This window comes from Hippocampus zosterae, chromosome 10 (assembly GCF_025434085.1).
Source record: "Hippocampus zosterae strain Florida chromosome 10, ASM2543408v3, whole genome shotgun sequence".
Classification (NCBI taxonomy): Eukaryota; Metazoa; Chordata; class Actinopteri; order Syngnathiformes; family Syngnathidae; genus Hippocampus; species Hippocampus zosterae.
In genome coordinates, this window is record NC_067460.1 from 10267019 (window position 1) to 10293651 (window position 26633).

Consider the following 26633-nt stretch of genomic DNA (forward strand, 5'->3'; position numbering starts at 1 on the left):
GTTTAATTTCATATTTATGGGCGAGGAGGCATTCTATACCTATAACTCTATTGAAATATGAAGTCAATTTACCATAATTAAAAATCACTTATTATAATGGTAAAATAAAAGCATATGGACCATTCCACCAAATTGTGTGTGTAAATTTCCCCATTGTGGGTCAAATGGTTATCTCATGATTTATTGCTTATTGTATATGATAACAGTTGACTTAAGCAATAAAATACTTTTTTTTCCAAGTAAATAATGGAATCGTGCTGTCCCCTTTATTTTCCTGCAGTAAAGGAAGGGACAATGACATGTTACTTGACAAAGGACTTAAAAAACAAAACAGCTGCAGTATGATATGAGGAGATGCTCGCAGTGCTGTTTTTAATAACTTAGACAACATTGAGGTGACATTATTGTGACACTACAGTAACAGAACAACAGAGTCACACATCCATGTCCAGTCCAATCCGTTTCAATCCTGACTAATGTGCACTTGGGAAACACAACCACTTTTTTTTGTTTTTCTGATTCAGAGCCAGCAGATTTGTCCACACCTATGTGAGACCAAGTGAATTCCCGAACAAAAACTCAGCTCTGATTGAATAGAAAAACTGTATTACTGTAGTTAAACTGGGACCTTGAATATAAAATCTGACATATACAGTACTGTATATATTGTTGTGTGTGACAATTAGATTTCATTCCAGTGGGACACTTTTTCTAAGCCAAAACTATTGCTTGCGCTTGAAAAAATAAAATAAAGAAAAACAACCGCCCATAAAAACTATTTTATGAAAACAATCATAGCAGTTGGAAAGTATATGCAACCTTACTTGAGCATATCTTCGATACCAAGCATAACCAGTTTAAGATTCTTGTATGTTCTTTCTTCTCATTAGTAAGACAATTCAGCACACCAGTCGAACAGTTTTTTTTTTTTTACAACTTTGTGAGATTTTTGCACACCTCGGACAACTAGTGAGCCCCAACTGTGCACTTGTTGACACTTGTATGCTATGATTTCTACCAGTTAAACTCTTTCTCAACTTGTGTAAAGAGTAGGAACATGTTGTTCAAATACTTTGCTGAATTGTCTTACCAGTTAGGACAAAGTGCATACGAGTACAGTGGACTTTAAAGTGGAAGTCAAAACATTTCTTTGCAATATTACATTGCCCTTATTAGTACACATTGGTATTCAGATTAATATTGTTTGTGGAATATGAATTAAGCAGAAAATGCACCCGTTTTCATCCATCTATGGGGCGGCCATTTTGCCCAGCACTGCCAAATGATGTCATTCGAAGTTGATGTCACATTGCCCATGGGTTTCGTGCTTGTTTAACCCTGGAAGAACCCTTTTCTTCTTTTGGAAAAGATGAATTTTACATTAAGTGACTGCTATATGTTCACTGAACACCAAAATGTTTTTTTAAAATATTTAATGCTTTAATCCTAATTTAGGATTAGGTCCAAATTTGACCCTTTGGGATTTAAGGGTAGCATTTGAGTAGCAGAATTTATAGGGGCCAAATTTGACACCGTGAGTGCGCATGGTTGTTCGTCTCTGTGTGCCCTGCGATTGGCTGGCAACCGGTTCAGGGTGTCCCCCGCCTACTGCCCGAAGACAGCTGGGATAGGCTCCAGCACCTCCCGCAACCCTAGTGAGGATTAAGTGGTTCGGAAAATGGATGGATGGATTCTCCAGGGTTAAAAAAAAAGTGGGAAGAGAAACTTGAATAATTGCATATTAAATTGTATTGTATTACTGGGGGCGGGGATGTGGGATCACATGTATTTATTTTTTTAACAGAGATGCAAGGAAATGGTTGTCTATTTGTGGCCTGCGATTGGCTGGCAACCAGTTTACGGTGTGCCCCACCTACTATCACCCAAGTCTAATGTCCTAGAAAATAAAGTAAATAGATTTTTTTTTAAATCAGTGTCAAAAATATATTTCGGGACACATAAAGCCATCTTAGATGAAAATTTGTTGTTGCCCAGTGTTGTTATTTTTTTAAATGGCTCAGGCCAAGCTTGAATGATACCATCCATCCATCCATTTTCGAATCCACTTATCCTCACAAGGATTGCAAGCATGCTGTAGACTATTGCAGCTGTCCTCGGGCAGTAGGCGGCGGACACCCTGAATTGGTTGCCAGACAGTCGCAGGGCACATATACGAACAACCATCCGCGCTCACACTCACACCTAGGGACAATTTGGTGTTCCATTAACCTGCTATGCATGTTTTTGGAATGTGGGAGGAAACCGGAATACTCGGAGAAAACCCATGCAGGCATGGGGAAAACATGCAAATTCCACATAGGAAGGCCGGGGGCCTGATTCAAACCCACGATCTCTGTTCTGTGAGGCAGACGTGCTAACCAGTCATCTACCGTACCACCTGCTTGAATGAAATTCCCCTCCATTGTCAGTTATTTCACGAAAGCTTCTAATTTTGGAACATACCCTAGAGTCCCCATCATAAATTCCCCCTAGAAATTTACCATACATTTTCCAATCCGACTTATGCAAATATTAAATGAGGGATCTCCTTCTACCTGACATCATTATGGCCATCCGGGGCAAACTTGGCATCTGCTGGCTGCTCACTGCCGCAATGCTGCTCCTCGTCCTTCTTTGAGAAAATAGAACGCTATATTTTACAAGAGCACTAAAATGCAACATCTATTATTTTACAAAAGGAACAGAGCGAGAGAGAGAGAGAGAGAGAGAGAGAGAGAGAGAGAGAGAGAGAGCACGGCCGGGCCACACGCTATGTACAGCAGTGTCAAAAAGTTACTTCATGTCTCATGATCCAGAGTGTGGAGGCCGGGGCTACCGAATAAGTGCTGCCAGAAGGACCACAAGGGTCGAGGGGAGAGTCAGGTCCGTGACAATCATGTGATCTCCAGGCCTTCCTTTTATGATCACGACAACGTGCTGAACAGTGGTTCTCAAATTGGGGTTCCCTTAGGTGAACCAATAAAATAACACAATAAACGAATTACAATTACTAACAGCTTTGTGATTTATCATCACATAAATCTGACAGCCCTGGGTAAGTAGTATTATTTATTTATTTTTAAAAATATATCTTTTATTTCTTAGAAAAGGGATATTTTCTAAAATAAAGGGTGTGTTATGAGAATAAAGTTGTACTTTTTGGAATTCACTCTTGATGACGTTCTTCCTTTGCTCAGATGACATAACATTCGGAATTTATCTCGGAAAAATTGTTTTCTTTCAGCCAAAATATATCTTTGTTCCTGTTAAGACAACAATTTATTACTTTATTCTCATACGACTCAAACTTCTCTTCTCAAAAAAAAAAATCCTGTAATAACTGGCTCATTTGGGGTACATCTCGGCGCCAAGGAACTCGATAAAATTGGAGAATTTTAGAGATTTTATTTTATTTTTTAGAATCAAAGGCTTATATTACAAGAATAAAGTTGTACTTTTTAAGCTGACTTCTAATGTTCTTCTGTCATTAAAACTTTGACTCTATTATAATTAATGTGAAAATCATATGAATAAAGTGTTAGATTAAATCCTCATTCATAAGACATCATAAATTGTATGGTCCTTGTCGTTCTTTTCGTTGCCACTTTCATAAAGCTTGAAATTGGAATGACTATTCTGACTTGGCAAAACATGATTTAACTCTTCATATTACAACTTTTTAACAAGTTGGAATACATATTTGTTCTTGTTGATGACATTTTGTCCTCCTTGGAAAAAAAACAAGCAACTTTATTCTCATAACATTTCAAATGTTTTTCCCTTACAAAAAAAAAAAAAGAATTTGTTATTGTAACTTGGAATTGTTTAAATTCCTCTGGCGTTTCAGGTTGAACATGGAAGTTATGTTTAACTGGTGCTAGGATTATTTCAGGGTGTCGTGGGGGGTTGGGTGTTCTTGGAAACATGTCTTCTCTGGACCTATAAAGTTTGAGAACCCCCGGCCTAGAAAGTAGAACCGACGAAGAACGGATCACGAGCGCGGACTGTTGTGGACAGAGTTTAACGAGTCTGACTTGGCCTCTTCGTCCTCCTCATCGTGTGAGGGGCTGCTGTGTTTGCCTTGCCCACCCGCTGCTGCAGCGTCCCTGGGCACGGTGCCACGTGCGGCCCCTCTGGATTGCCCGAGTCTGCTTAGTCCTCGCACCTTGTCTGCAGCTTCACTGTCGTCTTTCGCCTCCTCCGACTCCTCGTCCTCTTCCTCCTCGTCCGAGTCGATACGGTTGAGTCTTTTGCGAACGGGCCGGTCCTCCTCTGAGGAGGACTCAGATTCTTGCGAGTCGTCCTCGTCTGTGGAGGGTCTTCTGTTCTTCAGCATCTGAGCCAGACGCTTGCGCCGCTGCTGGGACAACATCTCCCGCCTCTTTCCTCTGCCCATCTTCTCTGGGTCATCGTCCTCTTTACCCGTCCTCAATATGTTCATCCTTTCCTCCGCATCTTCTTCTGAAGGCTTCCATCGACGCCGTTTCCCTTTCGGCTGGCCATCATCTTCTTCCTCCTCTGTCTCCTCCTCGTCCTCTTGGTTGCGTCGCCTTCGCTTGGCTTTGGAGTGGTGAGTGGAGACATCCACCTCTTCTCTTAGTCCTCGCCGCTTCTCTCGCTTCCTCTTCCCCTGACCACCTTTGTCCTCATCCTCCTCTTCAGAGTCACGTGAGAAAGGTGACGCTGGAAGAACAAGTATGATACATGTTATGTCTTGTGACTTGTTGTAATTGTCATATGCTTATTCATGTGCTCGGGTCTTTTTTTATCCTGGACTTAAATTATCCTCGGAAGAGGATAGTTCGAGCGTGTTTTTTTTCCCTCTCCCTACCCAGCGTTTTTCCTTTCTGAATTCTGATTGTAATTTCCCCATTGCGGGACAAATAAAGGATATCTTAATGATGATTTTAAACGCAATGCACATGAAGCAGAGTAATATTTATTTCAAAATTTAAAGGGGGCATATGATGGAAAATTAACTTTTTAATGTCTTGTATACATATAGTTGTCTCTCTCTCTGGAGGGTTAAGTGTGAAATGAAACAACTAAGGAAGCCGTTTGTTATCTGACTATTTCTAAAAATGTGTCAGAGTGAGCCATTCTGGACTTTTCCCCAATCGTGATGTCACAATGTGGTGGATTTTATCATCCTGCCCCCACAACGTCACAAAGAAAACACAAAGAAAAAAAATCCGATATTCGATGTCGAATATCCTATACAAATGCCGAAATAGGAAAAGATTACATAAATATTAGATGAAAGATACAATATTAGAACAAATATATGTCAAAAACACAATGATAGAAAAAAAAAAGAAAAATAAAACATTAGGGGAAAAATGGAAATATATTCCCCCCAAAATTGAAAAATTATAAAATATACGATTAGGAAAAAAAGTTTCAAAAGATATAATAGGGGAAAATAGTGGAAAAAGTACTGGATGAAAAGTTACAAATATTAGAGAAAAATAAAGGGATGAAAAATGTACTCAGAAAACAGACAAAATAGTAGGAATGTACAAAATATACATAATTTGGAAAAACAGAACAAAATAAAAGGGATGAAAAATACACAAAATGAGCAATGTATTGGAAAAACCACTTGCTGGATGAAACTGGAAAATACAAAAATATTAGATGGAAAAAAATGAGGGGGAAAATGTGAAATTTGTGAAACTGAAATATAGTATATTTTAAAATGCTAAAATATTAGAAACAAAATCTGAAAAGTATCGTATCCAAAGATGAAGCAAAAGAAATATTAGATGAAACAAAAAATAATGGGGAGAAAGAGAAATTCTCCAAATAGCACTACCACTAAAAGGAAAAAAAAAGATACTAGGAAAAAAAAATACAAAAATATGAGGCAAGGGAAACAATATTAACTGAAAAATTACAAGCAGTATTCGGTTCACGAGAGTATCGACACTCAGTGGTGTGCTTAACATTTTTCATTTGACTGTTTTATATTTATGGCGTCGTCGTGTTTTTCATATAAACATTTGCTGTATTTATGACTTCAGTACTATTTTAGTATCGGTTGCTGAAAGACTTCGGCTGGTCCCGACTTGCGTACAAATTCAGCGCCAACTGTCAAACTGTCAAAACCAAGCACTCCTTGTACTTATGCTCAAAAATTTCTGTGGCACTTACCGTTGCTGTAGTCGCTAGAGAAACGTTCCTTACGTGGCCGCCCGCGTGGTCTCACTTCTTTCTTTTTGGCAGATGTCCGGGAATTGTCCGACGATTCCGACGTCTCCCGATAATTGACCTGCTGCCGCTGGCCGCGCCTCAGCCCGCCACGCTTCTTATCTGACATGTCGCTGTACTGATCGGAGTCTTTCAGAAAAAGAGGCGTGAGCATATTTGAATACGATCGCTTCATGAGATCAATTAGACTCACCTTCGTCGCTGCACTCCTCCTCGGAGGAACGTCTCCGCCGGCGCCCCGGTGGCCTCCCGACTTTGTGTTTGGTAATGCCCGCTTTGTGCTTGGCCCCCGCTCTCGCTGTCCGTTTGGGTCGCGACGCACTGTCCCAGCTGCCACCGTCCTCGTCTTCCTCATCATCGTCGGCGGCGGCTCCCGAGCCTGCGAATTCTTCGTCTTCAGAGCTGAACAAGGAAAATTCAGCAAGTTACAAATAATCTAAACCGGGGGCGTGCAACTTTTCCACTCAAGGACCACAATGGACTTCTTCAATTCAGGGACAGAGGGACCACAGCAATGTGGTAAAAAAAAAAAAATTAAGTGTTCCGTACAAAATGTGTACATATTTTAATGTTTATATTTGTATTTTTATTCTTTACAACAAAAGGATGCATCAATCATTCAATAAATTTAATTTAATAATGTTAAAAATACAGTATAGGTTAAAATTGCTTATTTCACCATTTCTTAACTGTATTACTTTATATTGTATTGTACTACTAAATTTGAATTTAAAAGAAACATTTTTTTCACATGTTAGACTGTCGCTTTCATTTGTATTTATTTACAAAAAATAATAATTACTACATTAAATTAAGACATGTTAAAATAGTTGAACTATTTTACTGTATTTCCAATGAATAAATTAACCAATCACTACTAAACAAAAGGTAAAATGTTAAATATATAAGTAGAAGTGCCTACTTGGCCAAACATGAATACATAAACCAATTATTACTCAATTAAAGATGCTTTCTTTGTATGCAAAATTGTTAAGGCGATTACTAACCCAAATTAACAAATTGTATTTTTTCAAAGCTTTTAACACTTGTAAATCAGGGGTGCCAATAAATAACAGACAATATGTACAATAGATCGTTATTTATGTAGCACTTTCACACCAGCTGCAGCTGAAACAAAGTACAGAACAATTAACTAAATAAAATACGGTAATATAACAACACATAAGACATGGACAGTCATGCAATTATAACCACAATTCCTGCACACGCCTTGTTCTTTGGAGCAATTATGTCTTTTCAATTTGCGCTGCAAATGTCCCATATCTCGCAGTGATGATGATGATGATGATGTCACCTGTTGCTGAGCGTGAAGTCGTCCTCACTCTCCACTGCCGTGCTGTCACTCTCCAGGTCGTTGAGACGCCGGCGTTTCCTGTTTCGCGCAGCAAGCGTCATCGGCCGGCGGTGGCTCGCCATGCCGTCCTCAGACAATGCGGCGCCGGCGGCAATGTCTCTGGCTCCCCCTGACGGGACATGGCATCACCGGGGGTTATTCTGAGGGAAGGTTCTTGCGTGAAGCACCCTATTCACTCAAAATCGTGGCCCTACTGTAATTTAATTCACCATGCTAAATCATTTATTGGTGAAAAAATTAAACAAAAACTTTGCTCGGACAAATTTGCTTCCCCATCTGTGTTTGAGTGGATGAACACTCCTGACCACAAGATGAGGAAATATGATAGTGACACAAATATCAAAAGCAAGTGGCCATTTTGATGTTTTTAATCCTAACGTGGTCCACTCACCGGTGTTTATGTCACCACCGTCTTCCTCGATGGCCTCGTCAATGGCATCGTCAAAGTCGTCAAATCTGAAGCAAAAAAAAAAAAGTCATATGTAGTTTGTAGACCAGTTTAACATATTGTAAACCAGTGATACCGGTTAACCGGTTACACACTAACCTGTAGCTGATGTGCTTCCTGGCTCTGGTTGACCTCCTCCCCAAATTTTTTGACTTTATGGCATCCTTTTTTTTGGCCATCTTTTCATCTTCCTCATTTCCCTGTGAGGACACAATAAAATGTCTTAAGTTTTAAATCTGTGTGTGTGTGTGTGTGGGGGGGGGGTGTCATCCATTTTGCTCTACACTCACAGGAATGATGTTCTCCACGCTGATCCCCACATACACCAGCCGCTCCCGCCTGGCGCAGACATATGTAATTTAAGCTCATCAACACGTTAGTGTACATTATTGGAATAGTTTGTGATGTCATCGGAAGTGTGTGTGTGCGTCATGTGCATGCGTGTTCACCTCCTCTCTGCACGCTCTCGCTTCTTTAGCGCACTGTCCAGGTTCAGCAGCTGCTCCTCCAGTCTCTCACACAGAAGCTTCTGCACGCATAAAACACAGGCTATTAGCAGCACCAGTAATGAGCTAGCATCGCTAAAAACGTGTGATTGGTTCGATACAATATCCCAGCTACTGTACTTATTTCACTCTTGACATTAAAGGCGCAAAAGGCAGCAGAAGTCGAATTTAGCTGCATGCACTCATCGCAATATATTTCCGTTAAGTGGCACAATTGTAAAATGTGACATGGCAGGATATGGGTGTGTGAGTGGGAGGGGATAGGGGGGCGTGCATGGACTCAGATATTTTCAGGCCTCTTCTAAATCTGATCCCGAATTGTGTACAAACAACGTAAATAAACACCTGCTGTAAATATGAAAGTATAGACGAGTAAGCGACATTAGAGGTGATCAGATACCAAATATGATGTAAATATGTTGCATCTGAGGTGTTAATAAATTAAATTCATAGCCAGACCATAGATTTCATTCTATGGTCCAAATGTGCCATGATACAGATGTAAAGAGTGTTATGTAAATATAGCATATTAGAAGGGAACTGACATTAGCTCTGTGGAAATATGCGACATTAAAGGTGCATATACATTAAATATAATGCAACTGTTCTACAGTAGGCTTATTAAAGATGAAATCTGATGTAAATATGCTACAATACGCAAACAAAACCAATATGATAAATATGCAATGTTAGCTGTTTAAAAGATGAAATATGATGTACAGATGTTACCCTATCACAGTTTCCATTTTAAAATACGGGGAAGGGAGAGTCAGCCCAGCTCAAAATCAACATTGTAATAATTAATATCTGGATCATTTACATCATATTACTGACCTCAATGTTGTCACCTTCTGGTGTTGACGCCTGTGTACGTTAGAGTATGACCAATATGGGATTTTTGCCACTTCATCTGTGACAGTGCTGTCACAAATTAATCGATTATCATATCGATTATTTCATCGGTTACTAAGTAATCGCTCAATTTACACCACTTATGTGGCATCTAATATGCCCAATTTCCACACATTTACATGGAAATAAGATGAGGTCAAAGTGATAAATCTAAAATTGGGCACTTGGCCTACCAGTGTAAATTCAGGCCTGACAATTCTCCCGAGGGTGACTTACGTGCTGGCAGGGTGGGCAGAACCACTCGCCATCCGGGATGAGCATTAGTGGCGGTCGTAGACAGGCTGTGTGATATCCACTGTCGCATGAGTCGCACAACAGAATCTAATGATGACACGCGCAAACAAGATGAAGCCACAGCAAACCCCAGCGATGACATCATTCAGATTTAAACAACAACAAAAAAAGTGACGTACCAGTTCCGGGTGGTTGGGAAGACCGCAGTGAGTGCAGGCATCCTCCTTGGGAAGGTCCTCAGACTGGCACGAGTCATCTGAGTGGCTTACTCCTCCAATGGCCTCCTCGCCGCCTTCAGCTTTATTCACCACCACCTCCTCATCTTCTTCATTCTGTTTGTGGCGCTTGATGTTGGACCAACGGGGATGCCCGTGTCTCCGCTTACCCTGAACATCAAAAAGGTGGCGGGTCACCATCAAAAGCATTTAGTTACATTTACAACTAAAATTCAAATATTTGTTCTGTGGAATAATATCAATTTGGTAGCTTTTCTCTTGGCTGCACTGCTAACAGTACTTGTACAGAATGGGAAGGACCTTCAATTTTTCATCATATTCTAGTAGTATCCTTGTGTTGCCATGTCAATATAATCTGCCCTGAGAATGAGCAACGATGACAGAGTGCAGTAGAGGCTACGATACCCTGCGCTTCCTCGTATGGATGACAGCCTTTGCTTTTCCATTTTTCTTAGCAGCATCACTTTGATCTTCATTGTCTTCATCTTCCTCCTCCTCCTCCTCCTCCTCCTCCTCCTCCTCTTCATCGTCATCGTCATCGTCACCGTCATCATCATCATCTTCTCTCATCTGCTTTTGTTGCCCTTTCTTTTTTTTCGGGCTCTCAGCTGCTTTGGAACTTGGCCTGCATGGTTGACAAAGCATATTTTGTGGAAGATGATGCAAGTTAATGACAAGGGAAAAACAACGTTTGTTTGGGATTAGAAAAAAAGCTACAGCAATTCAGGCTGAACAATTACGGTAATCAAATTCAAAACTGAGATTGCAATCCAGTTAAATGCTATTTTCAAATCCAAAGGCTGCAATTTTTTAAAAATGGGGGGCGCAGGGGGGGGGGAGTATTTCTGTTGGTCAGCAGAGTTAATTTTTGTCTAAATACATGCATACATACACGTGTAATCTGATTTATGACTTTATGCTTGTTAGGTGGAAGTTCATGAGGTTGCCAAAATAAATATTTAAAAGACTGCAAGTCAAAGTGTTTAGCAAATTAACTAAGTAGATAAACTGTCTTTCATATTACTTCCCAAAAACCCACACCTACAAGACCAAAACATGTATGTATATCTGCTATTGTTAATTGTAGTTTCTTTGTGTTTGTGAAACAATATATGGGAAGAGGACAATGAAAAAATAGACAATCAAATTGCAATTGCAATATTGAGGAGAGAAAAAAAAATAGAAAATTGCAATTAGATTATTTGGCCACATCCTCAAAGCAGGGAGAACAAAAAGGACTAAATCTGTTTTGAATAAGGTCATTGGCATAAGTTTTTTTTTTGTTTTTTTTACTGTTAACGTGTTCATGTTTTATGCAGTTGACAAACCTGGAGATCCTAGCAGATCTCCTGAGGGACCTTCCCCTTTGTGACGCCTCCTTCTGCTGCTCTTTGGCCTTCAACTTGTTCCTGCGATGAGGCGGAATCTTGATCTTCAAGCGGATTCCTTCCTTCTGGAGCTCCGAGGAGGCCTTTTCTCTTGGCCACGGCTTCCCGTCGGCATCCTTCTTGCTTGACTGATCCGCTAGCGCACCATTGATGCCTTCCTCGTCCCTCAACTCTGCTTCCACTTTTCCTGAAGTACTCACGTCCTTCTGGTGGTCATCTTTGTTTCCTTCTGTTTCCATGTGAAGGTCTTGTGTTCCCAAGTCGGCATCCTGTCCCTGAGGGACATTTTCTTCGGTTTCGTTGTCAGCGGCTGTTTTCACACCCTGGTCGACGCGTGCCGTCTCCACGACGACGGGGTCATTCCTCACCAGCACCGACATGCGCCCCATCTCCAGGGTTCCTACACATTTCAAATGTTAAAATTCCAAACCTTTTCCAGATCAAAATGACCATATTGTTTTTTTTTAATCTGCTAAACCTTGGTTGTAAAAACATTTGACTAATTCATATTATTTTGAAAATGTTTACATTTATAAATGTATTTCCATTTTTCCCTATGGAACCTATCCTCAGCTATTCATTAAACTACAACTAGACGTCAACAAAATGGAAGTCTAGACTCATAGTAGTAAATGGTGTCAAGGAAGTACGAACCTCCACTGATTAAGATCTTTGTATGCCTGTGACAAACAAAGCTTAGCAAAAGGTTTGCGAAACTTTTCGCTGCATGTTTCTTCTGGAGCATTTTTATTATTTTTTTTGCAATCATCTGTGAGCCATTTATTTTTAAGGTCAATGTTGTAAAATGATTTTGATGGATTACATCTCTTCGGATCATCATCTGCAACATCTGCTATTTCTGTGAGCCCATCCATGCCCTTGTACATTACAAGTTAGCATTAGGCTAGTGGACTTGTTGGCTGAAATTATCTGACTTGGATGAAAAATGTGGTGTTTAAATATGCAATACAATGTTTAATTCTTTAGGCGTTACTTTTAAACCTCTCCTGGGAGTGACAGGTTGAAGCATGCATGCTTTGTTTGGACAACTGTAGCAGCACGTGTCTCTTTTCAGTTCCTCACAGTGATGTTATCTGATAAACTCCCATTTATTGGCTGTGAGCGAATGAAAACATGTCCTAAGAAATACTTTATAAAGTATGTTTTAATAATTTTCTCTGTATTTAAAAAGTGTGGAAGGTATAAAACTATGCACAATTTCTTCTTTTTTTTACTGTAGTTTCCACTTTTCATACTTTTTCAGGGCAGGAAATGAATCAAATTCCATATTTTCCATACTTGCGTTGCATCCCTGTACATTCTTCTCTTCCTCCGCCGCTTTGCAGCCGTTCTCTTCGTTGGATGTCGGTCCACGGATGACCCCCACGTGACGAGACACGATTGATGACCTCCCGTTAGCCAGCTCAGGGTGCTGTTGAGCTGCCTGGCCGCCAGTTGGTGCTAATGAGACATCCTTACTCTGCATGACTGAGGGGTTGCATACTATGATGCTGCTGCTGTTGTTGTTATTGAGGTGGTTGCCATGGTAGCTTTCAGCGAGTTTCAGCTCTCTCTTCTTCAGTGGTATCTTAGCCTGTTGACTGCTCCTGACCACGGCCCGCTCGGTCTCCTCTTCCTTGTTTGAATCCTGCTTGGGCACTGTCGTCATGACAGACAAATCCCGGTTCTCTGATTTGATGACAGAGGTGATGGTGCTCACATGGTTATCGATGGGAGGTGCTTGATCACTGGTCTTTTCCTCTTTTGCCTCCTGCTTGATGCTCACTGTCTGCTCCTTGTTGCCCACTAGGAGCAGAAAATGAAAAGACATTTTTTTTTCACCAAAATCCTTTTTTCAGATTGTAATGTTTTTTTTCCTCTCCCTTTGCTTAGAGGAAAAAAACACTGTGAAAACATTGTTAGACAAGTGTGTGGGTCCTCTGGGACTTCAGATTCAGCCAGTCACATTCACCCTAATGTTAAATAGAAGTCAGCACATACATCCCACCATCATCTTAAGTGCCAAATAAAGTTCAATTGCTCAGGTGAGCTTTTCTTGATATCCCCACCCTCTTAATGGCCTAAATCACATTTTGACCCCCCTCTCCAAAAAAAAAAAAAATGCTTAAAACATCTCAGGCTGTTATCCACCTCTCCTATAATTGGCTGCATCCTTCATTAAAACAGATTATTAAATTCTCAGCCTTTTCCTACTGGTTACTCTAAAATGGTTCAATCATTTTGTTGTTTACGATGATACTAGTGCAGCGTGTTATACCGGAGACAAATTCCTTGTGTGTTCTACATCCTTGGCCAATAAAGATTCTGATTCTGAAATGAAATTATTATTACACAGAATACCAGATACTCATCATTAAATGAAACAAATACATGACTCAGCAGCGACAGTGCCAAGGATTGGACACTCGCTATGCGAAAAAATTGCTGAAAAGGCAGTACGAAAACTGGTCAAGGATGCTACAAAGAGGCCTACAGCAACTGTAAAGGACCCACAGCAATTTCTGGCAAGTGCTGACAACAATCTCCCATGTTATTTATATGTCTGGGCAAAAATTACACATGAAAATTAATCTGTAGCCTAAACATAACCCCCAATAAATGACATCTTAAATGTTCAACAATTTAACATCTAAAAAAATATGACAACAAGCTGCTGGTCAGCTTGTCCACGTCTTTGTTGTACATCCTCTAGCTCTCTTGTGCTTTTTTTCTCATGCACAGTTGTACAGGTAAGGCAGGGCGACCTTAGCAAAATAGCTTGGAAGCACATACCTTAAGGTCAAAACATTTCAACATATGGGGGGTCGGGGACGGGGTGGGGACAAATTTTGCAACATACAAACTACACTATAGAAGCTACTTCCCCAAAAAAACATTTTAAACAAATAAATAAAACCCACACAACTAAAATAAAAATTGTCCCGAGAAACTGGAACAATTGATGCGTGTCACAGCCCTAGTTTAAAGTCACTTATGTCATGTTAAACTTACCTTGTTTGAGGGGTTTCTCGTCTTTTTCAACTTCCATACTATCAGCGACATCCTCTGAGTTCTTGAGGTGTTTGCCATCTTCGTACACTTTGATGCCACACAAGAAAGAATGTCAGGTGACCGTACAGTAGATTTCTCTCACAATAACTCCATCCATCCATTTTCTGAAGCACTTTATCCTCACAAGGGTCATGAGGGTTGCCGGAGCCTATCACACACATGAACAACCACACAGAGACGAACAACCATCCGCACTCACACCTACGGACAATTTAGAATGTTCAATCAGCCTGCCATGCATGTTTTTGGAATGTGGGAGGAAACCGGAGTACCCGGAGAAAACCCACGCAGGCCCGCGGAGAATATGCAAACTCCACACAGGAAGGCCGGAGCCAGAATCGAACCCACGACCTCTGCACTGTGAGGTTGACGCGCTAAACACTGCACCATCGGGTCACCCTCACAATAACTCACTTAACCAAATAAAATCCATTCATTTTCTGTGGCACTTTTACTTTAAGGACATGGGTGAGCTGGAATCTATCACAATTGACTTTGGGTGAACAACGATAAACCCATGACTGGTCGGCAGCCGATCGCAGACCAAATAAAACAAAGTATGTATAGGATATTGCATATTAATGCATTCATACAAATAGGAGAGTCTCTGCATGAGTAAATTAATGCTGTCAGATACTATTTGAGGAAATGTGGGCCATGTTTTAGCTCACATACTGTAGACGTTTCCAATATGAACAGAACATATTCTCACTGATATTTTCAACAAATCATATTCAGGCTGTAATTTTAACTCATTATTACCAATCACAAGTGTTGAAAACAGCCTGGGAACAAATTAATTCTTTTGGATACTTCAACTGTCTTAGAAATCTTGCAACAGTGCCTCTTTATTCCACGGTAGCCTTGCGGCATGATGTCTTTTTCCATTTGCTGAAATATACTGCTTGGTAGGCAATGATAATATCCTCACTTTTATGTTTGCTTTCAAAGCATTTTTTGATGATAACTTAAAAATATGAAAATTGAAAATTGAAAATTGTTTATTCATTCACCTGTTTCTCTGTGAGCAGGACTGCAGTTCCCGGATTCAGACAGTTTCAGCTCTTGGTCCTGGTTCAGGTTTGGGAAGACTTGGGCCTTCAGGATTTCCAGAGCATCAGCCAGGTCATTACGGCTCCTGAAGGGACCGTTGGCAAGGACACTAGAGTTGAGAGAAACGCAATCCGGATGGCAAAGTAGACCTTCCGTTTGGTTCCGGTACCTGACTATGCATCTCCAGGTGGAGCCGTCCAGGTCGTCCTGCTCTTCCGTGTACAGCCGGATGTTTTGCTCCTGGTCCAGCTGTAGCCAATACATCAGGCCCTGTTTGTCCCGCCCGATGGGCTGCAGGCGCATCTTGTCCGGCTCCTCCTCGTTGATCACCGCTTTGAACTTGAAGTTGTCGTCAAATTGGCACTCGCAAAGATACTGAGAAAACGCATGAAGTCACATAAAGTGATTGCCAACCACTGTGCAATGACACATTTTCCAATTTTGTTCTTTTGCCTCATTTTAATTTCTTTGTCAATCTTGTCTACTGTATACCTGCAATATATAATGACAAAACTGAAATACTCCACCACGAGATGGCAGAAAATACATTTGGCCTGTCGGTCCACATGCTGCCACTCATATAACAGAATGATTTCAACAGGTCCAGATTTCAAATGAGAAAGTAAAAGTGTGAGTTAATTGATGAGCCCTTCATTATTTTAGTAGATATACTGTTTGTGTAATTTTTGTGTGCTGTTAGATTTCTTCAAATAATAGTCAAATGAATGCTTGAACTCTGATTTTGAGGTTGTACAAATCCCAATTTAAAATTTCTCGGTCAAGTTGATCAAACTTAAAACTGCTCATTCATTAAAAGTCAGTACTGGGTGGACGAAATTGGCTTTACATTAAAGTGTACTAGGAAAAGTTGTGAAAACACTTCAGCTATAATATGTAATGATTTTGGTTCACTTATCAATACAGATTACATAGAGCTACCTCATCGACGTGCAAAAAAATTAAATAGTGACTTTTTTTGGGCACAATTGGACTACAGTGAAGATTTTTTTAAAGACTTGTGACCAGCAAATTCCAGTATTAAGTGTCATTTTTAAGGAACTTAATACTTTTAAACGGTAGGCAGACACCAAGAAATTATCAATCTGTGTGAGATTGCGACACAGGGACATAACACTCTGGAGGAGGTGGGCAACAGAAGGATGCTAACTAAGCTAAAAGCTATGATGGCCAGTCCCTCCCACCCCCTCCAGCCCGCCCTGACAGCACTTGGTAGCTCCTTCAGCCAGAGACTGTTACACCCGCGCTGCAAGAAGGAGAGATACCGACGCTCGTTCCTACCGACTGCTGTCAGGCTGATGAATAAAAAATAACAATCATAATAATAATAATAATTAAATGATGTGAAGGTAAATTGTAAATAGTACTGCGATTTATCCATTTGTGTTCATATTGTATTTAATTGAAAGATGTTTGTTGTTGTTTTTTTTTTCTCTTCTTCTTTCTACATACATTCTTGCTGCTGGAGGCTGTAAATTTCCCCATTGTGGGACAAATAAAGGATATCTTATCTTATCTTATCTTATCTTACATAGACATATGATTGGAACAATTTTGTTCTGTGGACTATTTGAAGATGTGGGAATGTCATACTTTGAGAATGCTGGACTTGCATTCCATGGACATGTCCTGATAGCCGTTCTGTTCCAGCTCCCAGGCCCAGGCGCTGTTCAGCTCCTGGCAGCTCTACAAGAAAATTAACAGCAGATTTAGCTCTTTGAAACCTCATTCTCAAACAGATCTCAAGTCAACTTTGGACCAACTGAGTGCTTCACTTGCTTTGGCCAGGTATTTTTCCCAGCGCTCCGTCGTCACGCTCTTGCCGAGCTTTCGAAGCAGCTTCACATGAAGTTCTATGAGAGGTTTTGGAACTGAAAAGGAAAGTGAAAATGAAATGTAAATCTTTAAATGTATGCCGACATAGTCCACTTTCTTTGAACTACCTTAAACTAAATAAAAGATGTAAGAGAAGAGAGCAAATCTCTCTTTTTCGTTAATGGATGCTACAGCTTCTTGTTACTTTCAAGCTTAGCTTGTAGCAGACGTGTGCACATTGCAAATGTTATTCAATCCAATCCAACTAGACCAGATGGATGCATGCGTTTAACAACAAATAATGATTTTAGACTTTCACTGAATGCAACAACTGTCTCTCAATAAAAAAATATTAAAACATGATACTAACATTACATTTAAGTGCAACCACACAGATAGATATTTTATTCCATCACTAAAACATCGGAAGTACTGTCGTAAATCACGGTTACGACGTCACAGAACACGGCATTTAAAACTGAAACTACTCGATTTACAAAAGCAGGCTCAGGTGGTGTACATTAACATTTTGAGTGGAACTCGTTGCGATTTATTAAGCCACATATATGACAATAAACAAGTATAGCGCGTGTGTGAACTCTCAGCATCAATGCTAATTTCTCGAGCTAGCTCGCTGTGTAGGCCCCTACTACGCATGCGCAAATTTGACAGCAACCAATTCTCATCCACTGTTATTAGCGACCCTCCCTCACGTTTTCTTTAACAGTGACGATTACATTACTGTAAAATAAACAAACAAGCGTGAAGTTTAATGTCAGTTCGAAATTCGACTCCTGTTGCCAGTGAATGAAAGCAAATAAAAAAGTACACCTGACAAGACTCAAGGCGGTAGAGCTAACCAGGCTGCATCATGGCTACCTTCTCTTCATTACATTCACTCATTTTAAGTTTTGTTGTTGCTCTTCTTCTGTTTCACTCAACATCCACCACGTCTCGTCACTTCTAAATCACTCTGGGCACCACTCAGCCACTTAAAATCATTGTTTGTTTGTTTTTCCACTGCAAATGAGAGTGAAGGCTTTTTGGGGGGCACAGGGGTGGCGGGGCGCTAGCTTGGTGTTAGCGTCGATGGTTTCTCCGGGTTCAAACTTCGGAACTTGTTCTAATTTCTGGCTGCTTGTTTTATCAAATGGCAGAAGAATGAAAAGCGAGGCCATAATGTCGCTATGTGGTGTAACGTCGTACGAAGGCTGGTGATGTTAACCAAAGCGAACAGACATCTTCATCACCCTCACCATCATCGCGATGAGAGTAGCGATGGTGCCCGGGTGCCCCCCTTCTCCCCCTTCGCCTCCTTCTCCTCCTCCGAGTGTCGCAGCTATTCCACCACTTCTTCCTTTCGCCACAATATTGACAAAAATGAGCCTCTCACCTGACGTCTTGTCGCGCAGGTAGCCCTCCATTTGCGGGAACGTCATCTCAGGCAGGTCGAGGGCGGCCCCGTAGCGCTCCAGGAACGAGCAGACCTCCGCGAAGCTCGGGCATAGCGCCGGCTCGGAGCTCCTGAGCAACGCCGGAGCAGCCATGTTTCAAGGCGAACTGAAGCGGGAGGGGAGGGCCGGCCACCGCTGGGAGGATGCGAGTCAAAGGGAATGAATGGGGGACACGGGCTGGCAAGGTGGTGGTTGGAGAAAGACTACAATTTCCGGGTAAGCTTTTTCAGCATAAAACCACCAAGACCCATGAAAACGTTATTGCTGGTATATTTTTTTACATTGACAGCAAATCTTTACTGGTATGTCTGGTGTGTGATTACACTTGACTCCAAAGTGAGAAGTTATAAGAATATATCGCGATAGAAAGACAACAGCAGCAACCCAGCGTGGTTTTGTTTTTTGACCTCATTAACCAAACGTGCACGATAAAGCAACACGAAACGTCTCATGCACATTTGTTTACGTTCCCGAAGCACAACGATGTTTACAACGTTAAAAGTGAGTGTTATATTGCGTTGGTATGCCGAAAAACATTAGATAGATAGATAGATAGATAGATAGATAGATAGATAGATAGATAGATAGATAGATAGATAGATAGATAGATAGATAGATAGATAGATAGATAGATAGATAGATAGATAGATAGATAGATAGATAGATAGATAGATAGATAGATAGATAGATAGATAGATAGATTGGATGGATGGTGTTCCCAGACTCCTGAAAAATAATTTTAAACAACATTAACATTATTCTTTACGATAGTAAACAACCCCATTTATAAATCTGAACAACGAAATGAAATTAAATCGCTCGTGCAGAACGCCGCTGCTCAACCCGTATTGTTTTGTGTTTTTTGTTATTGTAAAGTGTCCTTGGGTGTCTTGAAAGGCGCTTATAAATAAAATGTATTATTATTATTATTATTATTATTATTATTATTATTATTATTATTATTATTATTATTATTATTATTATTATTATTATTATCTCCGATGGAATGCAGACATCGTATTTGGAAGTCCGAGGCAGTGTCTGGTCCATGAAGGCATCGTAGTAAAGAATACCGGAAGTAGTTTCGTAGTGAAAGTTATCTTTGTTTCAACTGTTGAAGGAGTTAGACTCTCACCTCTTCCACTGTAGCCATTATTTTAGTCCCTCTCGTTATTTCCAAACTTATTGTAAATGCAGTCATGTTAGAGTCGTGAACGACTTGCAAAGAACGGTAGGTGAGATATCTCCTCATTAATTTCGTCGTTTTTATTGCAATTTAAACTAGCCGGTCGCTTTTGCTAATCGGTTTCCAGTACATCTTGAGTGATGCATTCACGTACTTTAAGTGCAATTAATATTGAAAGCTTACCTTGTTATGATTGCCAGTGAATTAAGTGTTAAATAAATAATATCCCATTCACTGCATATATTGGTAAAATCAAATGGATAGCAAACGTAGAGCACTCGGTAAACGTCTTGTATGTTACAAAAAATTTATTTTGTTCGTGGAGAAATTGTGTTGTATTTGTTGTCGTAGCTTGTTTTGTGCATGTTTTTATTTTTAACCTCAAGCAGACAGCTGCACGTGTCGTGCAATGGAGCGATGGCCGATGGATGCCTCAAACAAGCTCATTCATGCCTAGTGTATTTTTGTAACATTTTTTGAGCGCGTTTGTCTGGTGCAGAATTATGTTTTTGTGACACAGGCAGCATGTTGACTGTTAAAATTCATGCATGATAAATGGGGCGTGTTACCCCTGCAGGGCCTTTTTTCAAGTTTCACTAATCTATTATTGAATACACAATGATTACAAACACTGTATGTACAGCAACATGATATGTCTATACTCTATATACTGTCATTAGATTGAATGGATCATTGTAAAAAACTGTAGACAGTTGCCTGTATGACTTGACTGACCACACAATAATTTAAGGAAGTTTCCTTGGGATCGTGTATCGAAACACATGCAATGCTACATGTGATGACTGTTGTGTGTCATTCAAATCTCTAGTCATGAGTCACATTGGGCGTTAAGTTTGCGTGCTTTGCAACTTTAACAACACGTCTGCCGTCTGCATACCAGTGTCAGTGATACTCTCATGACTACAGGCTTCCATGTTTACAAAATAAAAAGCCGCAACAGGCACTTGCAGTTTTGCACGGAAAACCTCATCAAGATTGATGTCGTGTTCCATCCACATTAGATGGGGTACTACAAATGCATTAAAGTGTCATCCATCCAGGACACGCAATTCTATTTGGAGCTCATTTGCGCAAATTCCTTAGTCTTTTTTCCGTCAATATAAGAGCACGGGTAGTAGCCCAAAATGGCAGATTTCCTGTTTAATTTGGGGCATGGGTCTAAGAGGCTGATATTATTATTATTATTATAATAGATGCTTGGTGTGTCATGCGGTTCGGAAAATGAATGAATGAAGGCACGAACGAATAAATGCAATATACTGCCCCTTTTGGCCACGCGCACACCAGAACGAGCAACACAATGTCCACTGTGCATGAAATCATGACGCTTAAAATTTTAAAGTCTACATTCTGTTGAATTATGTTATTCATGTATTTATTAAAATAAAGTACAATTTTATGGACTGCTAATTTCCCGTTCATAATCTTTTGTGCCAGAACGTGATCATGGCCATCGCCCACGTGGCCACTGAGTACGTGTTTAGCGACTTCCTCCTGAAGGATCCTAATCAAGCTCGATACCGCAGTGTGCGCACCGAACTGGCGGTGGACAAGATGGTGACCTGCGTAGCCGTGGGCCTTCCTCTCCTCCTCATCTCACTGGCCTTCGCGCAGGAAGTATCCGTCGGTCAGCACCGTTTCATTACTTCCAACAAGCACAAAAAAAAGAAAAACGGATGAGGTGGTTGGTTTGTTGCTTATACAGAAGGAAATGCCATTAAACAGTTATTTTCTCTTTTTGATATATTACTCACAACGTAAACATCCGTCCCAGAAAGCAAATGGTCGAGTCCATGAACCAGGAAGTAATATGCTAACCAGCAACCAAACACAAAATTGGCACTCCATCATTATTTTTTTATTTTAAAAGAGGATATTATTCTTTTTTATGGCACGTTACCTGATTAAACCATTCCCCCACGGCAGGATCAAAATTGAGGTAGTCCCATCATCTTACATCACCTAAGAGCTAGGAATAAGCTAAATTGTGAACAAGCATCCAAATAAAATATAATTAAATATATATTTTTTTAAACATCTGTCATTATTGAACCCGTGCCCAAACTGAATTGGTACAGTTCATAGTCTCACATCATTCTCCGTGAACCAGGAAGTAGTATGCTAGCTAAGAAATGAAAATTCTGTCAGAATACACACAGTATTTGAAACTTTTTGTCAAGGTATAATTCATTTTCTCTATTTCCATTTGTTTCATGATTAAATGGTTTATCCCCTGCCCGAGAAACAAAATTGGTCCTAATGTTCCATGTCATTTTCCGTTAACCCAGAAGTAGCCTCCTACATAGCTAACAAACACAAATTCAAGTCACAGTATGGAATGTAAATTTCTCTTTTTGCCGTTTGTGTCATTATGAAGCCACAGTACTCTCCTGTAGTCTCATATCACATTTCGTATATTCTTTACAAACCAGGAAGCTCGCAAACTAGATTAGACAAAAGTTCCCCATGGTGGTGTTTATGTAAGGTGTGTTGACATTTGTTTGTTGACTTCAGGAACTCAAATTAGCTGCTTCGCTCCCAGCAACTTCTCATTGAGACAGGCAGCATACGTAGACTCGTTCTGCTGGGCGTCCGTGCACACGCACACGCTGCCTCTCTGGCTGCACAAGGTACACACTCACTCACTCACTCACTCACTCACTCACTCACTCACACACATTCACATTATACCGGTCAGGGCACTCTTGCTCATTCAAACAGACGTGAACTCGTTCTCACTCACCCACACTCTCACGCATACTCTCACTCTCATTCCAATTCTCAGACACAGTCACACCACAAACTCTCTCATATACACTCTTACACACTCTAATATTGTGTGTTCCGGCCGCAGTTTTTCCCGTACATTCTGCTGCTGGTGGCCATGCTGACGTACAGTCCGGCTCTGTTCTGGAGGTTCTCGTCAGCGCCGTTACTGCAGTCGGACCTCGGCTTTATAATGGAGGAGCTGGACCGATGCTACAACCGAGCTGTCACGCTCGCCAAGCGTATGACCACCGATGCTTTGCATGGATCCGACAGGTATACGATTTTTATTACAATTTATCAGTGTTTTAATACATTTTTTTAACTTTACATTCCAGAAGTTTAGCTTACTTGACTCTTTTGTTTACATACAAATTAAGTTTGCAGCCATCACGAGTGATGTCATGCTGAATTATTTACCTTACAATACTTATATATTATAGTACATACTGGTACTCAACTTTAGTCATTAATTTTAATGTAGCTGTTGTTTATTAACTTTTTTTTACATTTTTTATTTTAATGTGTTTACAATTTTTATTTATGAATTGTATTTTTATTTTACTTCTTTGTTTAAAACATTTTATACCTTTTTGTTGTATTTTATCTTATTATACTTTATGACATTGTACTTTCCTGAAATTGTACTGTACTTTAAAAATGTTTAATTTCCGTTTCTATTTAAATGCCTTTCATTTTCCTCCATTTTTTTCTGCTTCATACTTTATTTTTGCTTCACTATATTTTATTTGCTTCACTTCATTTTTACTTATAATTTATCTTATATTTGAGTTTCTTCTATTTTACTTTATTGTTATAAGACTTTTTTTTAGTTTTTACTCTTGCATCTGTTCCCATCCTCAAAATGTTCCTCCCAATTAACATCCTTCTGTCAAGTTTTACCAATTAAAAACATTCCATCTCGGAAAATGACATCACGTAGTTTCCCGGTTGTAACATTTTCCCTTTCAAAATAAATCTTTCACCTTTGCTCCATTTCACTCAGTTAGTACTATTTGTTGTTGTCATCCTAAAGTTGCAGCGACCCAACGGAGGGCTGTTTCAACTACCCGCTGGTGGAGAAGTTCCTGATGACGAAGCGTTGCTCCCGCGTCCTACTGGCTCGGTACCTGCTGTGCCGAGGTCTGACGTTGGCCACACTGCTGTGCGCCTGCCTCTACCTGGGCTACTACCTGCACTTAGCCCCACTCACCGACGACTTTGGCTGTACGCTGAGAGTGGGCCTGCTTGCCAATGACTCGACTGTCCCGAAAAGGGTGCAGTGTAAGCTCATCGCTGTAGGAGTCTTCACGTTGCTCAGGTATGTGGTATGTGAAGTCTTTTATTTTGAAATGGCAAACGTTCCAATAGGTTTCAAACTGGAAAAGGTCAGACAAATAGAAACCGAGAAAACCACTGTACTGGTCAGAGTGTGACAGAAAGATGGGAACTGAGGTGAAAGTTGAAATTCTGCATAGGAAATTGTATTTTGAAAAAACAAACACTGTAGAAGGACAGAGACTGTGATAACAAGTAAGATATTGGACAGGAAGCTAACCATTTCAAAAGGATGCAACCTGAGAAGCTGCACAGACAAAGTACTGCTTTTCAAAACTCAAAAGGATGTAAATTGAGAAGAAAGGTGAAATGCTGGGCCTGATGTTTTATTTTTGGAAGTCAAAACTTAGAGAAGATTGGAAACTAAAACAAAAGGTGCGATACTGGGCAGGAAGACTGAATCTGAAAAGTCAAGAATAACAAACGGATTGAAACTGAAATAAATGAGGCGATGTTGGGCAGGAAATTGTATTTGTAAAGTCAGAGATGGGAACTGACGTGAAAGATGAGATACTGTCTGAGGGGGAAGTTTTATTTTAGAAACTCAAATGTTGCAAGTTCCTAAATAAAGGGATGGAAGCGTGATATACTGCAGCTATTTTATTTGGAAAAGACCTGATGGAGCTTGAGATGTGCAGGAAGTTTTACTTTGAAAAGTCAGAAGGATGAAAATTGAAATGAAAGGCAGGATGCAGGAAAGTATGTTGTAATTTGAAAGCCAACAGGAAGCATTCTCCTCCTAGCCTGGTCAACTTAATCGTCTTCTCTACGCTGATCCCTGTGGTGATCTATGCCAGTCTCCGCCCCCTCCTCTGTCACCGCTACGCCCACTTCCTGGAAACTTACCAATTGCTGCCCACGGTGAGTGTCCTGCCCACGCCCAGCGGCCAATGGGACGACCTCTCTCTCTATCTGCTCTTCTTGGAGGAGAACATCAGCGAGCTCAAATCCTACAAGTACATCAAGGTCTGGATGTATGCGATACATAATCCAAAGTATGACTGTATTATATAAAATCATGAATGCATCACTCAAGATTTTTTTTCCACAGTGTCCAATAATGTGTGTATAATAATGTATCCCACAATGTCTGCCATTTTGTGCGATAAGGTCCCCTCTTCTGTGCCATTCTGTCTTGTTTGTTCTGTTGTTGTTCCGTAGTGACCACTATGACAGTATTTAATGATAATTGTGTTTAGGTGCTGGAGTTGCTGAGGAAAAGAGGAGAATGCTCGGGTGAGGACTTTGACGCCATGGGTCTGCTGCAGACTCTGTATCTTGTCAAGATGGACACTGTGGATGCAAAGAAAGCCGCCGAAGCGGCGGCAAAACCAGACCAGGTTGTCATCCATGAGGAAAAGTCGGACAAAAACAACATCCAAAGCCACAACAGACAGGAGGATGAAGACACGATGGGAACTGAGATGAAAGGTGAGAGTCTGGTCAGGAAAAGTTGAAGTTTACGGAAGAATGAGAAGAGAGGTCAATTGAGTCACCGGACAGGTTTTGATTTTGAAAAACAAAGAGTTGCAGCAAGGCTGGAAACTGAGATGAAAGGTTAGATGCTGGTCAGGAAGGTTTTTTTTATTTGAAATGTCAATGCCAAAGAGAATGATTGAAACTGGGCTGAAGAGCTTGACAGGTAGTTTTACTTTGAAAAGTAAGATGATACAGAATGATGGAGAACCTGAGATGAAAGGTGAGAGGCTCAATGAGAATTTTATTTTGAAATCTCAAATGTCAGAGAAAAAGCAAAGTTGAGATTCTGAACAGCCAATTTTATTTTGGAAAAAGATGCCCTGATGGAAGTTTTATTTTGAAAGGTTCCATTATTGCTTTCCAGAGCTGACTCGGTTGTTGCCGGGCAACGGCGATGTGACAGAGGGCAGAGCAAACAGCGAGGGCGGTGCTCTGCGGCTTCGAGCAATGTGATTGGCTGCTGACATTTTTCATTTGCATATCCATCCAACTCATTAGCATGTTGTTTCTGTACTTGTGCGTGCCCCATTATGGGATGGACCACGACCCCTTGGATGATGTGACCATTTCAACCATCCTTAAACTACAATGACATTATCAGAATGAGATGTGATGTCTTTATTTGCACTGTTTTTGTGTTTTATGATTGTTTTGAACCAAATATTCTTATGTATGGATTGTAATGCTATTGTGATTCTGTATACACTGATATAATGGGAAAAAAAATGACAATGACGGTACAAAGCGTTAACACCAGAACGTTTCATGTTTGCTTCATGTTACTCTGTTGTTGTTTTAGTTGTTTTATACTGGCATCATGAATGTAAACATGTATTTAATACCCTCATACAGTGACTGGAAACGTTTTTTGAAGTGGTAACCTCTGCGGTTTGTGTTAACTGAATATTTATTTTTCTTATGTTGTCGTTTTGAAAATAAAGCAGCTGTTGAAACTGTTTTGCATCTTACTTTTGGTTCTTATTTAAACCAAATATATGACATCAAACCTTGCATTAAAAATGCTATTTATTCATGCATCTAAACAGCAGACACAAAAAGTAAGGATATTTGGTGGATTAATTGTTGTAGTAATGTTTCTTTGTAATAAATCTTAATGTGACG

The 26633-nt window shown here is 40.3% G+C and overlaps 2 protein-coding genes and 1 long non-coding RNA gene across 5 annotated transcripts; 2 read left to right on the top strand and 1 right to left on the bottom strand.

Annotated features, from left to right (window-relative positions):
• Positions 1-347: 347 nt before the first annotated feature.
• Positions 348-18815, bottom strand: rsf1a (remodeling and spacing factor 1a). The gene is made up of 18 exons (XM_052078028.1): positions 18661-18815; positions 17046-17323; positions 15604-15809; positions 15395-15519; positions 14322-14408; positions 12609-13115; positions 11250-11709; positions 10327-10546; positions 9865-10071; positions 9668-9772; positions 8483-8562; positions 8324-8372; positions 8133-8233; positions 7977-8041; positions 7526-7694; positions 6404-6612; positions 6154-6339; positions 348-4683 (listed from the first exon to the last, which is right to left on the bottom strand). Exons 2-18 carry the CDS (start codon positions 17076-17078, stop codon positions 3992-3994), a joined length of 3501 nt encoding a protein of 1166 aa, XP_051933988.1. The 5' UTR covers positions 17079-17323; positions 18661-18815; the 3' UTR covers positions 348-3991.
• Positions 6581-8268, top strand: LOC127608749 (uncharacterized). The gene is made up of 2 exons (XR_007964318.1): positions 6581-6729; positions 7582-8268. It is a non-coding gene; the product is annotated as an uncharacterized LOC127608749 (long non-coding RNA).
• Positions 18807-26467, top strand: LOC127608724 (pannexin-1-like). Of its 3 annotated transcripts, none has more exons than XM_052078046.1 (8): positions 18807-18937; positions 21366-21555; positions 22443-22558; positions 22783-22970; positions 23731-24015; positions 24776-24998; positions 25232-25463; positions 25876-26467. In XM_052078046.1, the coding sequence occupies exons 1-8, from the start codon at positions 18881-18883 to the stop codon at positions 25962-25964; spliced, it is 1380 nt and encodes a 459-aa protein (XP_051934006.1). In that variant the 5' UTR covers positions 18807-18880; the 3' UTR covers positions 25965-26467. The 3 variants fall into 3 exon arrangements, with proteins under 3 accessions (XP_051934006.1, XP_051934007.1, XP_051934008.1); XM_052078047.1 differs by having other exon boundaries at positions 24830-24998; XM_052078048.1 differs by lacking the exon at positions 18807-18937 and adding an exon at positions 19782-19952.
• The last annotated feature ends 166 nt before the right edge of the window (positions 26468-26633 follow it).

Excerpts from the sequence above, each read along its gene's own strand:
- rsf1a (XM_052078028.1), bottom strand. The coding sequence starts at position 17,078 with ATGTCCATGGAATGCAAGTCCAGCATTCTCAAA. Across the intron at positions 8,234-8,323 it reads GCGTGGAGAACATCATTCCT|GGAAATGAGGAAGATGAAAA; the intron begins GTGAGTGTAGAG and ends GTGTCCTCACAG. Across the intron at positions 8,042-8,132 it reads AGGAAGCACATCAGCTACAG|ATTTGACGACTTTGACGATG; the intron begins GTTAGTGTGTAA and ends TTTTTGCTTCAG.
- LOC127608724 (XM_052078046.1), top strand. The coding sequence starts at position 18,881 with ATGAATGGGGGACACGGGCTGGCAAGGTGGTGGTTGGAGAAAGACTAC. Across the intron at positions 21,556-22,442 it reads CGCGCAGGAAGTATCCGTCG|GAACTCAAATTAGCTGCTTC; the intron begins GTCAGCACCGTT and ends TGTTGACTTCAG. Across the intron at positions 25,464-25,875 it reads GATGGGAACTGAGATGAAAG|AGCTGACTCGGTTGTTGCCG; the intron begins GTGAGAGTCTGG and ends ATTGCTTTCCAG.